General features: G+C 36.0%; 1 protein-coding gene across 2 annotated transcripts in view; it reads left to right on the top strand.

Moving 5' to 3' along the window:
- The window catches only part of PDE10A (phosphodiesterase 10A), a 173,116-nt gene that overhangs the window by 131,942 nt on the left and 22,989 nt on the right, over window positions 1-18,185 (top strand). For both annotated transcript variants that reach the window (XM_015621170.3, XM_015621168.3), the window contains exons 7-15: window positions 352-507; window positions 3,203-3,253; window positions 5,061-5,119; window positions 7,711-7,762; window positions 11,293-11,435; window positions 13,618-13,710; window positions 14,312-14,498; window positions 15,887-16,029; window positions 18,026-18,109. In XM_015621170.3, coding sequence (XP_015476656.1) covers window positions 352-507; window positions 3,203-3,253; window positions 5,061-5,119; window positions 7,711-7,762; window positions 11,293-11,435; window positions 13,618-13,710; window positions 14,312-14,498; window positions 15,887-16,029; window positions 18,026-18,109 — 968 coding nt within the window. The remainder of the gene's footprint in view (window positions 1-351; window positions 508-3,202; window positions 3,254-5,060; window positions 5,120-7,710; window positions 7,763-11,292; window positions 11,436-13,617; window positions 13,711-14,311; window positions 14,499-15,886; window positions 16,030-18,025; window positions 18,110-18,185) is intronic.

Raw genomic sequence — 18,185 nt, 5'->3', positions numbered from 1 at the left:
TTTCATCTGGACTGGCATTAGCAATTAAGTGTTGTTTTTTGCTGCCTGTGAGATTAGAGAATAAAGCATTATATAAACAAACCCAAAGCTGGGTGTAATATCACAGCTAATTCTGACCTTACATCAATAAGGTTATCTGTATTATTAATATATATTAATATTGAGACTTCAAAATTACATTTTTGTAGATACTATAGTGTAAAAATTATGCTGAGAGATGAGATTTAATGAATTTTGTAACTTTCCTGCAGATTTCATCAGATGAGAGGGGGAGGAAAACATCAGCTATGTCTTTCCTGTCAATGCTTCATCAGATTTTACATTTTATCAGAATATGTTTGCATTTTCTAGGATGAGCGATTTCCCAAAGGTACTGGACTGGAGTCGGGGACCCGTATCCAATCTGTTCTGTGTTTGCCAATTGTCACAGCAATTGGTGACCTGATTGGTATCCTGGAGCTTTACCGTCACTGGGGCAAAGAAGCCTTCCACCACAGTCACCAAGAGGTGAGCTCGTGTGCAGCCCTTGCCCACTACCCCACAATGGGCAGGACTTCAGCCCTGTCCCTGCCAGCACTCCAAACTTCCTCCTCTCGCTCTTCTCATCAGTTTATAACTTTTTCGTGCTTGATTTTTGTTCTTTTTAAAGAAAGAAAATAGGTGGTGATTTGCATTTTCAGTCAGAGGAGGTAAAATATACAAATACAGGGACATATAATTTTACCATGTGCTCTTTTTCAGATAAACAGATTCAAGGTTTCTTTATTGATTATAAACTCAATACAGAGCTGTTAGAGAAGTTAACACAAAGTAGGTAAATGAAATATAAGTGTAAATCAAACATCAAAACCCAAAATCTCTTTCTGTAAAAAAAGACAATGCTCAGTTATCCTGAGTCTCAATCTTAACTTTCTAGTACAGTTTTATTTTACATTATGGTAAGATTTTAAAATTTATTTTAGTTTACTTTTTGGTGTGGCTTCTCAAGGAATGAGCCCCATCACAAAACAGGGTATTGCAATGTTATAGCAACAGTTTATCAAGTCTCTATGCTGGCTCTCACAGGAGGGGAAAAGAAATTTTACTTTAAATAAAATGTGAAGCAAAAGAGATTTCTGATATTTGCATTCATATTTTTACTGCCACACACTCTCCAGCACCCAGATGTGTCTGTCTAGGTGGTATTTCCAGTACCAACTACCCAGGTAGTCCCTCCAGAATTTCTTGCAACAGAAGGACAAGGGATGCTGTCTGCTGAGTCTTTATGGTCTCCTGTTTTCTTTCTAGGTTGACAACTATGTGCTGGTTTTGGGTCAGGCTTTAGCTTCTAAAAGCTGATAGCTGTTGTCTCTCTCTAGCCTGTCCCATCTCTGTGAGTTGTCAGGTTCTCTGTCCTTTGTCTCCTGAGTTAGATGTCCTTAGAAATTGTGTATAGAACTGCTGGTACCTGGATGACTTGCCAGTCTGGGTGATGCTTGTAAAGCTCTCTTCTGCTTTTCTTAACTCCTGATGCTTCCCTATCCAGATACGGCCATTCATATTCATCTTCCCCTTTCCATGACTGTTCTGCATACATGACTCTGTTCATACAAGTCCTGTGTATTTACATTGTCCATACATGCCCATTTGTCAATCTGAAGCTAGGAGCTGTTAGCCAAATACACCTGGATTTGAAAATGGAGCAGGTGTCACAAAGGCTGTTGCTGTACTAAAGCTGTTCCAAGTGCATCTTTGTTCTCATATCAGGGTGAGGATCTCTGTTATGTCCCATGTCTCTGATGTAAAGATGAATTTCTCTCTGTGCAGTCTCCCAGAGAAGGGAGCCTGACCACACAGTTAGGACAAAATGGAATGAGTTCTAGCCAGGTGTGTTGTCTCGACAGTGGTATGAGATCCACCATGGCGCAGTCCAGAGGTACTGAACAGGAATTATTAGTCTGAAAAGGAAAGAAGATATTCAGGCAAGAGATACTAAAACTAGTCATCCCAAAGCAGAATAGCAGCAGTATTTGTCAAGTGTATATTTTGTTTATCAGTAAGCCAAGTACCCTAGCATTCGTCTGATATTTACATGTGTGTATTAGTTGGGTAGTCAATGCCACTTCAGCTTGTTGTCACACCTTGTATTTTTTCAGTGGTAGACAGAGGTCAGGGCAAGGGACTAGATTAGTGTGGTGGTGCCACTGTCCTTGCTCAGAGAACAAGGAACAGGTATTCATACAAAACCAGGCTTCATTAATTCTGCAGCCTACATACAATGTATTTAATTTTGAAAATTATCCTATTACATTAATCAATCTACAGTTCAGATAGGTGTCAGACATGCACTGTTTTGTGAAAATATGAATACTTTATGTTATATGAAATACCTTCTGTAGCTAAAGTTCATGAATGTTCCACTTGGAAAAGACTGGCTGCTGAATGAAAGTATTTTATTAGTAAATTAAAAATATTTTAAGGTCGCTTTCTGAGTGTTCTAAAGCATTCTTTTCATTTTCAGGTTTCAGAAAGCCTTTGGATGCTATTAACAATTTTTCTGAAATGCGTGCAAAGTGTTCTGTTTAAAAATATAAAATTTTAAAAAAATACCTTAGGAGGGTATGCAAAAGCTGACCTCTTGTGCTTCCGTTCCCTGTGTTCCTATAAAGCTCCTGCACTTCAAGGACAGGAGATTATGCATGGTAGCACATCACAGTGAGCTGCAGTTTACATGACATTTGTTTGAAATGTTGCCTGGAAACTGTCATACTTCAAACACTTGAGCTGAGAGATCAGGTCTGGTTCTTCTGCCACCAAAACAGTAATGAGAGAAACAGTGCCTGTTTACAGCTGGAAGTAGCTTTTGCTGAAGACATGCAGCCCCAGAATGCTGTTAAGGCATATTTTATTTCTATGGCAGATGCCTTTCAAGAGTGTAATTTTTAAAGCCCTCGGCTGATGGGTTGTTTATTTCGATGTTGTATTTCTGAGCCGATGGGTGCCCCATTCTGCTTCTGAAAACTATTGGTAACCTCTAAAATTGCAACACTTGGAAGTACACTGAGACTTCTGCAAAATAACTGTCTTCCCTTAAATTGTTACTGCCTGCTGGTCTAAAACAGCTCAGTCAGTTTACTTAGCAGGTAGACAGAGAAAAGGGGCATGTCACTGATGTGCAGTTTTCAAGGTTTCTTCAGAGAGAGTTTCTTCTCTTTTGTTGCAGGTTGCAACAGCAAATCTTGCATGGGCTTCAGTAGCAATACATCAAGTACAAGTAAGTGTGAGTGGTTTTTCTTTTTATTTTTTTTGTGTGTAATTTGTCTTCCAGAATGTGTTTAGTAGAAGCATGGATTGTGATCAGATTTAAGTGGAGATCTTCGATAAGATAAAGCATTGATTAAAGGCCCTTCCTTGAACCTGGAAAGAATATGCTAACATTTTTGGTGTTCATTGAACTAGTTTTACTCATTTGCAATCATGGATCGAATAACAATATTTGTGCTACAGGAAAGAAATTTGAACGATTAAAGCAGATTTATCGTAACAACTTTGCAGAGTTGTTTTGTTTTCTTTTTCTTGTGGAAAGGCAATTTCTAGGCTAACTGGTTGCTTTCCTCCTGCTTTGGTATTCAGTTTGAAATTATGAAGTGTTGCTAGAAAAGCCTATTTTAAGCCATCCTTGCTAGCTGCTTCATGGTCCTGTAACTACTGCCACTAAAGATGCCTCATGCTGTCCCTAGCTGGGTGCCTAATGGAGCTTCACACAGTGTCAAGCTGCTCCAGCAAACCCCAGCAGCTTTGCTAATAGGTTTTGTTACTTCAGCTAGCAGAAGATGGTAACACTGAAATTAAACATATTCTGTCAACTCAGAGAAGATGCTAAAATAGATTCTTCTGTCAACTCCCAGGAGGAAATTCACGATGTTCTTTTTTTCAAGGTGTCTTTCATACACTTGTCAGAAGATATGCAGAAAGCTTCCTGCTTTTCTCTTCTAGGCTCTAATCTTTCCTGCCTCAGTGCTGGAAGTCGCTGTCTTTGGGGTGGTCATTCACATCTAGGCAGAACTAGTACAGATTTGATTCTGGAACAGGCTATTGTACACTAATAGAATTGCAACTGCATGCAGTTTTAGCTTCACCTTGTAAGAATTACCCTCTCCTTGACTGAGAAGTCTTTTACATCTAACAAAACACAACAGGAAAAGTTAAGTTCAAGCTTGTCCATTGATCATTTTTATTTCTCTTCCTTCTTCTAAGCAGAAGGCTTTCTCTTCCCAAGTCTTTTTGCACAAGAAGAATGCAAGAGTTTTGATCTGGCATTTTGTATCTGCATTGCACAGATGAAAGATATTACTAGTTCCAAGTGATCTTTTTGTGAGTGTAAAATGTCCAAGCAGTAGAGGCTTGTTTTACTTTTGGCCTCAGTGCTTGTTCTAGTAATATACAGATGTACAATTGTCTTCAGATACAGAGTATGCAAATAAGTGAAGTAAAAATGCAGCTGAAAGTTCTGCTTCATCTAACATTTTTCTTCTAAAAAGAAGTATGCATACTATTTTCTGTATTCATATTCATGCTGATTTCTCCCTAAGTTGAGCATATATCATCTGCTGCTTAGCTTAGTTAAACTTGCCTGATGTCAGTCTACAGTTGTGTCTATATGCTACTTTGCAGCCTGGGAAAAAAGTGGTAAAAATGTGGTAAGGGAGAAGGGAAACAAAATATTTGACATTCTCAGAAGATCCGAGGGTCTGGATAAGGAAATGTTCATTCCATAATCACAGTCAGTGACAGCCTTTGAGACAGCATGAAAAGTGTAAAAGCCAACAGCTTTCAGTGAGTCTTAGGAAAGATTTTACTTGTGTTTCACAGTTTTAACTCAGCAGCTAGATAGCTAAGATTGAAACCCAGCACACAAATTCAGCTTTAATTTTATACAGTGCTCTCCATGTATGTATATACACACTTAAACACACACGCAAGTACTGGTATTTTTTTCATACAAATTAAAGGGATGGGACTTCGGTTTCCCTCTGACTTCAGTTTTCTGGAGCAAATGGTTCTATGATTTGTGCTTCCAGGTATGCCGGGGCCTTGCCAAGCAGACTGAGCTGAATGACTTCTTGCTTGATGTATCAAAGTAAGTGTGATTCACAAGATAATCTGGGTTTTTTTGATGAGCTTTTCTAGGGTGGCTCTTCCAATCTACCTGTGTTCACTCAACAGCAGTAGTGGAAGCTATTCACAGATGCAAAGGCACATTTCAGGGGGTGGGAAAACTTCAGGGATAAGAACAACTGGTATGTGTGGCAATGGTGTATGCCTTTCATAATTTTTTTGTTTAGATAAAAATGTGGTATTCATTTATACCTTACAGAAACCTTTTATTCTTGTGGTCTTTTGCATGGGTTTTTTTTTTCCACTTTTTTCTCACCACCTCTGTCAGAGTTAAATGTGCTCACCTTTGAGAAGTGACAAATAGGCTTGGTGTCTCATGGCAATTTTAGAAGGCTTGAAAGGACTTTACAGAGAGTTATTTAGTGTGCTTCAGCTTCCCTTATTCTCCCAACAATTTTTTGGTCATCAATGCATGTATTCATAAATATATGGACTTCAGAGTTAATCCTTGAAGAATCAGCCACATGGTTGCTCTTCCCATGCATTTTCTGAAGGCTCTGTTTTAATTTTCAAAGACTTTTACTGCACATAATATGTTTGCTTTTAATTCCTTCTCAATATAAGTCAAGATGAATTTGAAAGCACAGAAAGAGTATGAAAGCTTGAGCTTACACTTGCAAAATCAGTTTAGTGTCTAAGGTGATCTGCTCTTCCTTCAATTTTTTTGTTTGTCATTGCTATTAGGATCTTTAAATAGCAAAGATAACCAATAAATTAAAAGATAAACCAGAGCTGTACTTTTGGTAAATCAGTCTGAAGTGCTTAACAGTGTTTTATGAAACTAGTTGATAAAAGAATTTCAAAGTGTATCAAAAAGTAGTGTGATACTGTGGAAAAACGAGATACCTTGGATTTTTGTTGCAAACACTTTTGTGGGTCTTGATGAACAGTTCTCAAAATGATGAGATTAGAGTATGTCCAAGATTCATATGCCATTGCTCAGGAATGTAGGCAGCCAAGCTGACCCAGCTGGAAGGGAGAGTAATAAACCACAGGGAGGAGTCTGCCCCTTGCAAGGAGGGCAAGCTGTTTGTATCCAGATGTTTTTTTCCAAGCCTTATTCCTCAGTATGACCTTTTTTATTAATTTCAGCATAATTTGGAGCATGCCTCCCAAAGGGCACTCTTACTATGTCTTGCACAATTATATTCCTTTCCAGAGTGCTTTTATGTTGCTAACATCCATACTGAACTAGTTTACAAAAAACTATATTTATGTACCCAGATTGGCAATCTTACCCAGGACTGGCAATTTATTCTTGGACTGGCATAGTACTGAGATTGATTTAAATAACTTTGTAATTGTTTTACATTTTTAAGGTATAAATTACAATAAATGCTGTAAATGTTTATCATGCCTCTATAAGAGAATAATTCTCATACATAATCATAGCATTATCAGTTGCTAGAGTTTTTTAGTTTCAATAGAAAAAGAAAGTCTGTGTTTTAAGGAACAAAACTGCGAGATCATTTAATAGTATCTTTATGAACTTTATGTAGGCAAAAACTTGTATCAGCAAGAAAATAATTAGTTTCCTCTTAGAAGTAGTCTGTATCTTTTCTAACATAGAAGGAGAATTTCCTTTTCAGTGAGGATATTGTTAGTGTGCAGTGTCACCGGGACATGTTCTGTAACATTTTAGAAAGGGCAGAGTATGCAGTGCTCCACCTCTTCATGTCCCTGACGATACCAGTGTATTATGTATCTCCTTCCCACTAGACCCAAACAGAACTGAGCTGTACATATATTCAAGGCCATGGGACAATGCCTTTTGTCTGCTGGGAACATTGTAATCCAGGGGTTATTAATACTCGGCATGTGGAAGATTTAGACTTCTTTTACTAATAAGTTTGACCTTTATCTTTCAATGTTCTTGACTGTCCTTGAACAGTTACCACTTTGCCATGAAACTGAGATTCTTTTTTATTCTTTTTTAATTTTTAAGTTAGAAGTTCCCTTTCTTCAACTTCAATGAGTGTTGATAAAGAAGACCCATTAAGAGTTTCTTAAATAGTTGCTTTTTAACTAGTATTAAAGTTTAGATAATAAGATGTGGATTTAACTGCTCTACATACTTTTATTCATTTCTCAGAGCATAACATGTGTAAACCTAATAAGATAGTTTGATATTTTGAAAGAAAGGGATTTTTTTGTCATTGTTTTCTACTTTTCCTTTTTACTTCTGCTTTTAAAATTTTCAGTGTGTTAGAGGTGCCAAAGCATTTTGATGCATTCTTGGTGTTGCTCAGCAGGAGCCTATTCAGCTCACAGCAGGCAATATTTGGTAGTCTTTTCCTCTTTCTGTGGAGAAAATTCTATGTATAATAAAGAATATTCTCAATTCTGTAGAATAATGGCTTAAGGAAACAGAGATATGACCATTTCTTAATTCCCTTGTGCTGTAGCAAGCCAGTCAGTCAATTTTAAGGTGCAGTGGTATCTCTTCACCTTTTCTGGCTCCATGTAAAGCTGTGGTGAAACAAGAGCTCCCGACACCCATTTGAGAAGTGTTTGACTAAATGCCAATGTTTACTGACTTCTCTTTCTCTGCAGAACATATTTTGATAATATAGTTGCAATAGATTCTCTACTTGAACATATAATGGTAAGTTGTCTTTTTCACTTCTAAGTTTATTAGTGGTATTTATTAAAGCCATTCATTCTCCTTCCCTTAAAGATATTATGTCATTGAAATATTTGAGTTGTTTGTAGTGAACTCATAGTACAAACAGTCTAAACATGTCTATACAGAAAACGTGGTAAAGGACAGCTTGATTTGTCATTGCTGCAACAACTTCCATTCACAGGTTTCATAAAGAATGAAACGTGACTGTCTCTGAACTATATGGTTACTATTATGTTCTGAGAAAGTTTGAAAATTGTAACAGAAAGGCTTCTGCTTGTCCTTTTATTTCAGCATGTTATATTGATTCCTTCTTCCTAAATTCAGTTTGCTACGTGCTGCAAGACACTGCTGAAGAAGTTACTGTCTGTAGCAAGGGATAGACTTTAAAAATTACTCCTAGGGAATTTTCTTCAGTTGCTGAATGAGATGTGTAAGACCTTGGAAAACTACACCCATAACTAGTGTGACAGTCAGTCAGCGTTTTATAGAAACCACTAAGCCAAGTGGTTAGTTCTTCCCATTGAAATAACTAATTAATGAATTAAAGTACTTTTCAAAAGCAGTTTATGAGTTTCTAAATCAATTTTGAATTCAGAATTATTTCCTGAATAGTTTTAGCAAATGTGTGTGAACTGGTTGTTTAAAACATGTTTTGAGTGTTTGATATGTGAATTACGCTTCTGAGATTTCTGCATGTTCATTGCATTCTGCAGGTCTTTTTCTTAAGTGTAAACCTGAACAAATAGTGGTCCATGGTACCATTGCTTAAAGTTTGCACATTCAAAAAATTACTTCCCAGCAGTACTCTGATATGTGCCCCAGTCTTCAAAGTGATATTCTTAGCTAGACTATTCAATGACAGCAATGTTAGAATGCAAACAACATTAAAGTGGTTTTATTTAGAAACATGAATTAGTAATGGAAAATATTCTGCAGTGTTTGTGTTATTCTAGTTAGTACACATTCAAGAATTCAGCACATAGGACCCATTTCTGAACATTGACTTTTCCAATTTAAATGAACCTCTTAAAAATAGCTTAGCATTTAAAAGAACTGGTATAGCATAACATATGGCATTGAGAACAAATATTGATATTCTTCCCTGTTCTTCCCTGTGAATAGAGATCTGGTGGAAAACACAATTGGCAGTAAAATATGGTTACTCTTTTATCATCGTTTCCAACAGTTGGCTGCATCATGATTCTGTATTTTAACCTGTGTGATGTTTTGTAATTGGCTTCCTTGTAAGCTGTGGCTGTTGTCTCTTTCTTGAGCCAATTAGCTGAATTATGTGTTTGTACATTTATTGCCATTTTATGGGAGCATGATTTTATCATTATGTGGCTTATTCTATGTCTTACTGTGAGAAAAGATCAGAACTCAGCTTCACCTCACTACTTCACCCTTTGGTGATTGCACTACAGCTTGATTTGTTCCTCCTGTACTAAAGAAAAAAAAAGTGTTTCTTTCCATTCTTTTAATTTATATTTTCATCAAAATCTCTCAGCAAAGCTAGTGGTATAAGGGTGTTTTTTGAGTGTAAATGCAAGGAAGGGAAATAAAATTTCAAGTTGCCTTACAAATTTTCTTGTCCATACGCTTGAGTAGCTAAAAGCAGCTTATGCAAAAGGTGGTCCCTGGCTTCCCTATTGACAGTGCAGAACATACTTTTTTGTACTGATACTCTATTTCAACCACTGGTCAGAAATTGAGCAAGGGATTTAGAGAAGTAAAAGTCTCTTATCCCATTAACTATTTCTTGATTACTGCTGTTTATGTAATCATTTTTGAAAAGCATGAGTTGTGACCAAGGTAAGTTCTTGAGTCATATGCATTAAACCACAAAAGATTAATTGTATAAAGTCAATTAATTTACTGTGCAGTAAATTTTACAAAGAAATCTTATACAGCATCTGGATAGAAGATTTTACTGGACTTTTGATAGTTTCTGTTCACTCTTTTGAGCAGATGAATAACCAGTCCAAGTGGCTAAGGTCTTCAAATTTCTTAATGCTCTAAGGGGAAAAAATTCAACAAATCTTACTCCTAAGGTTGCACACTCCTTGACTTTTCTGTTCAGATGGAATAAATGGAAAAGAAGACAACAGAATCTTCCTGAACACAGATTCCATCTGTATGGGAGGGCCCTCCAAGTTTTGGGCTTGGGCTAGATGGTATCTGTGCAGTTCTTCTCATATGGCATGGAACTAGAGTCTCTCAGCTAATGACTTTTTATCTCATATGGATTTTTTCTGCCGAGCTGTTCCACTTGTCCATCTGCATTAGTATGAAATTAAATACTTTATTATTTTATTTTTGGAAGACAAGAGATAAGGTGGAGGAGATCATTCATATGGAATTCTTTTGAATCCTTAAAACGTGCCAACTGGATGCATTGCACACCAAGATTTTGGTAGCCTCTTTCTGTAGCTGAATGAGTAGGTAGGTATTACACATAAAGTGGAGAGAGATCCACCTCAGATCATTCTCTATCATGCAGTTACTGTACTTTCTGAACAAATAAAAAATGCAGGAGACCTATCTAAATTGGATAGAGCAGGTTCTTGTGCCTGTATATTGGCATCTTTAACACAGTGATCCTTGTTTGATTTTGGTTTCACTTTTCACTCTTTTTCTCAGAAAGACTATTTTATGTCTGAGAAATACTTCAGTGAAGAGCTGCTGTGTTCCCAAGACAAGATTCTGTTCTAACAGTCAGTGCTTTTGGGAGTTATTTTTTCTGAGATAAAACTGGTTGGTTCAAAGTAAGATAGACACCATGCAAGTCTGTTGCTCTACTGTGTTACTCCCTTGGCTGTGGGCTTTGGTTAGTTCATGTACATTTACTAAGTCTTAGCTCTTGTGCAAGTACTGTCCCTGATATTCGGAGGGTGCAGCCATTTCCTACGCCTCTGCATAGGGCAATCCATAATGATATTTCTAATGACAGAATCACATTGTTACAGAATATTTCTGACTTGGAAGTGACCCACAAGGATCATTTGGTCATTGTTTTTACAAGGCACACTTAACTTTTTTAGAAGCAAACACTACTCTCTCTGCTTTGTCTTTTCTGGATGTTAAATATCCATATATTTGCACTAAAGATGAAGGCAAAAAGCTACGATTTTTCTTAGGTCTTGCTCTAACTTATGTATCTAAAATCAAGTAAAGAGGAATGGTATCTAAACATAGAGGGAGGAAAGGTACTATTTTGGAAAGTCTTGAAAAACAATTAAATAGGAAAGCCTATTTTCTTTTAGGAAACTTTCAAGTCTCTGAAGATATTCCTGCATTTCTTGAAGACAACACTCACATTTTCAGAGAAAATGTTGAATTCAAGATTTTACTTTTGAATTTTTCTTAAAAGATTGTTCCTTCAAACGGATTCCTATCCTGGATAGCTTCTCAAAACTTTTATCGTACAGGGATGCATGTTTTTATCAGATAAATGACTGGAGATAATTCAGCTCATGACCATTAACTCTAGTTTTGTTTTTTGTCTGTAGATATATGCAAAAAACCTGGTGAATGCAGATAGGTGTGCACTCTTCCAGGTTGACCACAAAAATAAGGAGTTGTATTCAGACCTTTTTGATATTGGAGAAGAAAATGATGGAAAACCTGTCTTCAAGAAGACCAAAGAAATAAGGTAAGAACAGCTAGCAGAAGAGTGCAGTTTCATTATAGCTATGGATGTGCAGGCATTTTATTACCCAGTTTCTGTGCCTATCTGCAGGTACCCTGACAATACTTGTCATACTGTGATATCATTCCCACCAGGACCCGCCTCCAGAAGGTAGTACTTCTGGGAATGACATTGCAGTGCCATCGAAACAGCGTCTCTGAAGCTATAACGTCACTCCTGGAAATGCCGTCTTCCGGAGGCGGTCCTTTTGGAAATCATGTTGGGAAAAAAACAGAGGTGTTCTGAGGTAGGTAAAGGTGCAGGTAATAGTGCACCTAATCCGTAGTCTGCCAGTTTGGGACTTTTTTTCCCAAGAGGGTTCCCAAGAGGAATTAAAATTTGTGCGATTCAAGCACATCCAAAGCAAGGAAATCACAGCTTGTACTTCTTATGGATGGATTAGGTAAATGTAGAATTGAGTATGGATTGGTCATTGGTTTTGAAGATTTCAAGCTCAATAATTGAATTCTACTTTTCTCATGTGAATTTAGATTTTCAAAATTTCAATTAATTGTTATATTGAACAATGCTTAAAGTGGTGAATTTGAAAATGTATATTGTCTGGCAATGACTAGAAAGGGTTCTCTGACTAAAAGTTATGTGTATTTCTGCTTCATGTCACAATCACCTAATTTTTACACTGATGTACTTTTTGAATGAAAGAGGCTGAACATCAAAGTAAACATAGTGTTTTTCACTTTTCAAAAATTATGAATCCCTAGTAGATGCAGACTAAGAATTTCAAAGGCACACAGGTTTCAGATTTTCAGCTTCTTAAAAGTAAAGAATTGTATGACTAAGTACCCTGTACTAAAATTTTCCTAAAATATTCAGCGTTGATTTTTATCAGAACTTTTTTCATTTCCTCCTTATACTTTTAAAGTTCTGGGCCAATATGAGATGTGATTCATGTCTTCATTAAGACTCCTTTAGACAAACTTACTCCCACTTACCATTGTGTGAGTGAGAATGGAAGGAGTCAAAATTGGTGCAATTTGCGTACTGACAAGCAAGGAGGTGGTGTAAATTAAAGAAGCTGGCCTGCTTTAACATGCACTTTCATACTCCTTCTTGATAATTGTTTTTCTTGCTTATATCCTTCTGTCTTTTCTGTATGTTATTGAAATGTTGATTCTAAGTGCAAGGGTGTGAGCCATTTCACAGGTACGGTACACTGAAAGTGAAGTGCAACTTAAATATCTAAGAAAGTGACACTGAGTGAGTCATCAGGAAGGAGTCTTAAGTTGGTGTAATGTACCTATCAAAAGAAACAACAGAAGAATCTAACTTAAAGTCAGGTGTGCAGGGTGAAATCCTGACAGCTTTATCACTAACTTCAATACCAGGCATCACGGTACTATCAGGGTACATTTACACTTCAAAGCATTCCACTTATAATTATTTTAACATGGTTTTCTCCATAAATTATCTTTTGCTTTTATGTCACAATTACTTTATGTCAAAATACTGAAAATTATTTACTCACAAGACAGACGTACAAATTTTTCAGATACAATTTAAGAACATATTTGTTGTGTTTAATTTCCTTGTGGTGATTAAGGGATGCAATTAGTACCTCGTCATTGCTTGACTGTCCTGAAACAGGCTAATCATTCCCAAGTCTACATGGCAATTTTATATATATATATATATATAATGTTTAGCTATGAGACTTCCACTGGTCTTTTTCCAAAACTTTGTTACCAAATCCACATACATACACCACACAAAGAAATAAGTTCTATGTTGCTTTTATTGTGTCTAAAGAAGAAATGAATATGTAAAAGTCATAATAAAATCAATACCTTTTAAATATAAACACAAGTCTTAGGTTCTGACAAATGTTATGTTTGTTAGGGGTAACCTAACAAATCTGGGTTATTGAAAATTTTGAATTTTTGTCACTAAAATGGTCATGTTATGCCATGTTTTGTATAAACTGTGTAGCTATATAAAATATTTTCAGGAAGTATCTGTTAGGATGTGATTTTTGTTCTATTATGTGTTACTAGCTGTTGTAAGATTTTTCTCCTTAAAGCAAGAAAATGGCGCTGGTTGAGAACACCCATTACTGTGCCCAAGAAAGACTCCACTAGAAACATGTGTTTTCCATATTTTGGCTAATACACATTTTTATTTTCTCCAGATTTTCTATAGAAAAAGGAATAGCTGGTCAAGTGGCAAGAACAGGAGAAGTCCTTAACATCCCTGATGCCTATGCAGACCCACGCTTTAACAGGTAGGATGCCCTTCATTGGAGGAGAAGATAGCTCATCAAACCTTTTACATAAAATTGCTACTTAAAGTCCATACTGAGATGCATTCATGGAGCTGTTGCTCTCTGATGAGGAGGTAACTTACAGATGTTTATTAAATATACTATATATTAAATTATATATCTCTAATTTTGGCCATTAGAGATACTTTTAAGATACAAATAAAAGTATTATTTTTACCAAATATTAATATAATGGAGAAAAATTTAGTTAGATTGTTGCCAATTTTCATTATCAATCTCCTTGCAATCTCATTTGTTTCAGGGGAGAGAAAACAGATTGATAACATAAAGCATATCTAAGAATATTTAATATAATTTAATATTGAGGCAGTACTAATTCTTTGTCTTGCAAATGGAGAATAAAGGATTAAGTTCTTTCTAAGTCTGACACAGTAGATAAAAATATTTGATAGTTTTGAGGGTGAAATTATTGCAGGTACTAATTAAGTCTACTTTTAAATGTTGCAACATATTGTAAAATAACATTTCTGAGAATCAAAGAATACATACCCATTGATATTAACTCTTTTTTCTTTTTCCTTTCTCCTTTATGGCTTTCCAGAGAAGTAGACCTCTACACAGGCTACACAACCAGAAATATCCTGTGCATGCCTATTGTGAGCCGAGGAAGTGTAATAGGTGTTGTGCAGATGGTGAACAAAATAAGTGGAAGTGCCTTCTCTAAAACTGATGAGAACAACTTTAAAATGTTTGCAGTCTTTTGTGCTTTAGCCTTACACTGTGCTAATGTAAGTTTTATTTACATTTTTATAAGTTATAATGAGAATACTTAAGTATTTTGATGTTACAGATTATTAAAATTATTTGCAAGTCTGTTGAATTAACTGTATTTCTTGCTGAATAATTCTATTTTAAGTGATTGATAGGGATTTCATTTGAAATAAGTAAACTCTAGTAGCTAAACTGAGAGAGCAAGTTCTGAAATGTGAATGATATCTATCTTCCCCTTTCCATTAAAAAGTATGATTTTTATTTACTTTTATAAGTTTAGATTACATTTTATAAATTTAATTGGAGAATGGAGGTATGCTATATATCCTCTCAATTCCACATTTTTAATACTCAAAGATCAATTTTTACACTTACTTGCTGTGGTGTATACTTATAATTATCCATGCTTCTAGATAAGAGTGGGTAGCTATTTTTGTCCTCAAACCCTTTATCATCTCAAAATTTACTGTGCCTGTAGAAAACATAAGCAGTGTAATGATCATTACTATATAAGTATAAAAATTCATTAAATTCAGTAAAAATGCAATGCAGAAGAACTGAGTTATATTCATAGGAGGCAAGATAAAATGCAGTGCCACTTAAGCCTGGTGATTTACGCTAAGTAACTTTACCAATATCTTCCCAGTGGTACACCGGGGCAGCAAATTTTATTACCAGGTACCTCAAGTTGTTTCACTTGGGTCAAGGCAGGCAGAATGGACTGCATATAAATTACACTTGAGACTATGAACACTCAGTTGGGGGTGTGTGTGTGTGTGTGTGTGAGTTCACTACTTTTAGATGGCAAATGTTACCATTCAGGGTGTAGTGCTCCAGATGATTATTTAACTAGCACATTGTTATGTTTTCACTTTTTTGCAAACCATGCCTTGCCTGGACTTCTCAGTAATTAACTGTACTTGTTCTTCATACTGAATAGCAATGTAGGTATTATAAACATCCCACATATATTTTATATACTGCATAGATAGCAGTAATTTATGCCAATTAATGGAATTTATACAGTGGGAGAAAAAACATGAATAATGTCCTGTTATAGGGCTTCTCTCTGTTAGAATTATACAAGAAACTTAGTTCTGGTTTTGACTCCTCAGCTTGGATTGTTTTTCTTGGGAAAGCTCACACAGGATTAAAAGTCAGCTGAGCCTTAGATATTTACCTGAGTGAGTAGATGAAGAATGATGTGATAGAAGGCCTGGTTTCCCAGAAGTACTGAAATCTATGTAATCTGTCGCTTTTCTAATGTGTGAAGTGGTGCAGCCAAAAAAAACCACTATAATTTTTGCAGATGTGTATTGTAATAATCACTGCTTGAATTGAGGCAGTAGTTTGTTTTTTTTTCTTTATTAAAATTTCACATTCATGCATGACTTCTCTTTTTCAGATGTACCACAGAATTCGTCATTCAGAGTGTATTTACCGTGTAACGATGGAAAAGCTGTCCTACCATAGTGTTTGTACAGCAGAAGAGTGGCAAAACCTCATGCACTGTACACTGCCTCCACATATTTATAAAGAAATTGAGCTGTAAGTATTTTTCCAATGTAGCAGCAGTTGTATATAGCCTGTTAATTTTTTTTTTTTCCTTATTTTTAGTGGAGATTTTTTAGGAAGCACTTTTAATATTGAACTACAGAAATATTGTGGTGGTTTTATCTCTGCCTTTCTTATACTTAGGTCTGCTTAATGACTCGTGAACAAAATTTATCCATCAAAGATATAAAATTATACGTACTCAGATTTTTTTTCCCCAGGAATGGGTAGATACAGTAGTTGCTTTAATCTAATCAAATTAGGATTTGAAGAGATGAGCCTTCATTCTTATAGTCCCAAGTCACCATCAGCTCAGAGCCAGAGAGGAAGCCAAGCTTGGAACATCAATACTTAGGACCAAATGCATGATCTCATTCTCTTGGATATGTTTTAGAATTAAGCATATATCTCCCAGCTTATTCCTGGGGTTTTCTGGGTTGTGTGTCTTTTTAAAGTTTGGTTTTGGGGTGTGTGTGTAGGGGGTGTTTGGTTTTTTTGTGAGTTTTGAATATGGATGTGTATGTGTGTTGTGCACCTATTGTGCTTATTGAAGAAAGGGAAAATGACAATTCAGGGTTACAAATCCCAAGTGCTGGAGGTTGGAGTTGCAGCCTAACTTTGGAGGAGGACCTCCCTTCCAACCTTTTAGGCTTTCTCTGACATAATTTAGTTATTTTCAGCTGCTGTATGCTGAAGATGAACCTCTATCTGTATTTTATTGGCCAGTCCCTACACAATGCTAGTAAAGGGAGCCATCACATTTTTAAGTCACTGTCTTCAGTCCAGGACAAAAGATTCTGCTCTAGTAACCAGGTGCCTAAAATCAGCTCTCTCAGTCACAAAATCTAAGTTGCCTTTTTAAACCTCATCTCCAGAGCTCTCTCACTTCTCTTTGGCACTAAGCATTGTAGCTGTGAGTGACGTGAAAGCTTGTGCTTAACAGGGACTGCTTATAGTTAAAGTTCATTACATGCTGAAGTGATTTGCTTGAATGCCAGAGCATTAACAGCTTGCAGGATTACACCCTAATAGAAGCTTATTCTTTGCAATACAATTTCTTGTTCTTTGTTAGGTGATATTATATAACCCACCTCCTCAGCAAAAATGAATTTTACTTGCAAAGATGACAGGTTTCATTCTAAATTATATTAGCATCCTTTAGTTCAAACAGAATACATTTAACCATTTTCCAAGCAATTCAGCTACCTTCAATCCTCTCACAGCTCCTGTGCTGTTCAGTGTGCCAAGAAGTTAAGGTTCCATGGAGAAAAAATAGAGGACTTTCAGCACAGAAAGTGCAGGGAAAGAGTTAATTAATAATTGAAAGAAAAGCAGTTCTACTGTCCTGAGTCCCTGAAATTAAGCCTCAGTATTGTTATCAGGCGAGGGAAGATGCCTTCAGGTAAAGAAGCATTAAAAATATGGTATTAATTATTGAATTTTTTAAGTTTTGGCTTGATTTCTGTTAGCCAGTAAAAACTGGTATTTTTCTCTATCAAAATTAGAGCAACTCACATGCAATTTTTGAGAGAAATTATTGGAAAAAATGCCAGTAAATATATTGTTAGAGACACCATCTTTACAATTCCTGGAAGAAAGTCCTGAATATTTTAGGAATGCCTGTAAACCTCTCGTTGTCCCTGAGATATTTTTATTTCTTTTGTCTATTACTTAATCTGTTGATCCTTAGATAAAACGATATGTTTCTGTTAAGTGAAAAAAGCCAAGAGCTAACTGCAGGACTTGATCATGAGGATCTTTTCCAGCATAAATTACTAAATGATTGCATGAAACTGTGAGCATAGTTCCATTGACCATAGCAGAAATATGTATCTTGACATTACTAAAAAATCTAAGCTGTAAATTCAGCTTTCTGTGTGTATTCAGAAAGAAGTGAATCTTGCTGGGTATTCATTTCCTAGTCATTTTCACTTGTTTTCATTACCAATGAAAAGGTATTATCTTTTCTAAACTGAAACTTTCTTCTTAGATACCATTTTGATATCAGTCCATATGAAGATGTTTGGCCTGCCATTTTTGTCTACATGGTTCACCAGTCCTGTGGGACTGCCTGGTATGAAGTATATTATTTCTTTATTTAATTGTTAAGTCTGTATTTGTTGACTTATAATTTTTGAGATAATTACTTC

This window comes from Parus major, chromosome 3 (genome assembly GCF_001522545.3).
Source record: "Parus major isolate Abel chromosome 3, Parus_major1.1, whole genome shotgun sequence".
Taxonomy (NCBI): Eukaryota; Metazoa; Chordata; class Aves; order Passeriformes; family Paridae; genus Parus; species Parus major.
The sequence above is the reverse complement of the archived record's forward strand: the minus strand, read 5'-3'. Positions and strand labels throughout refer to the sequence as shown.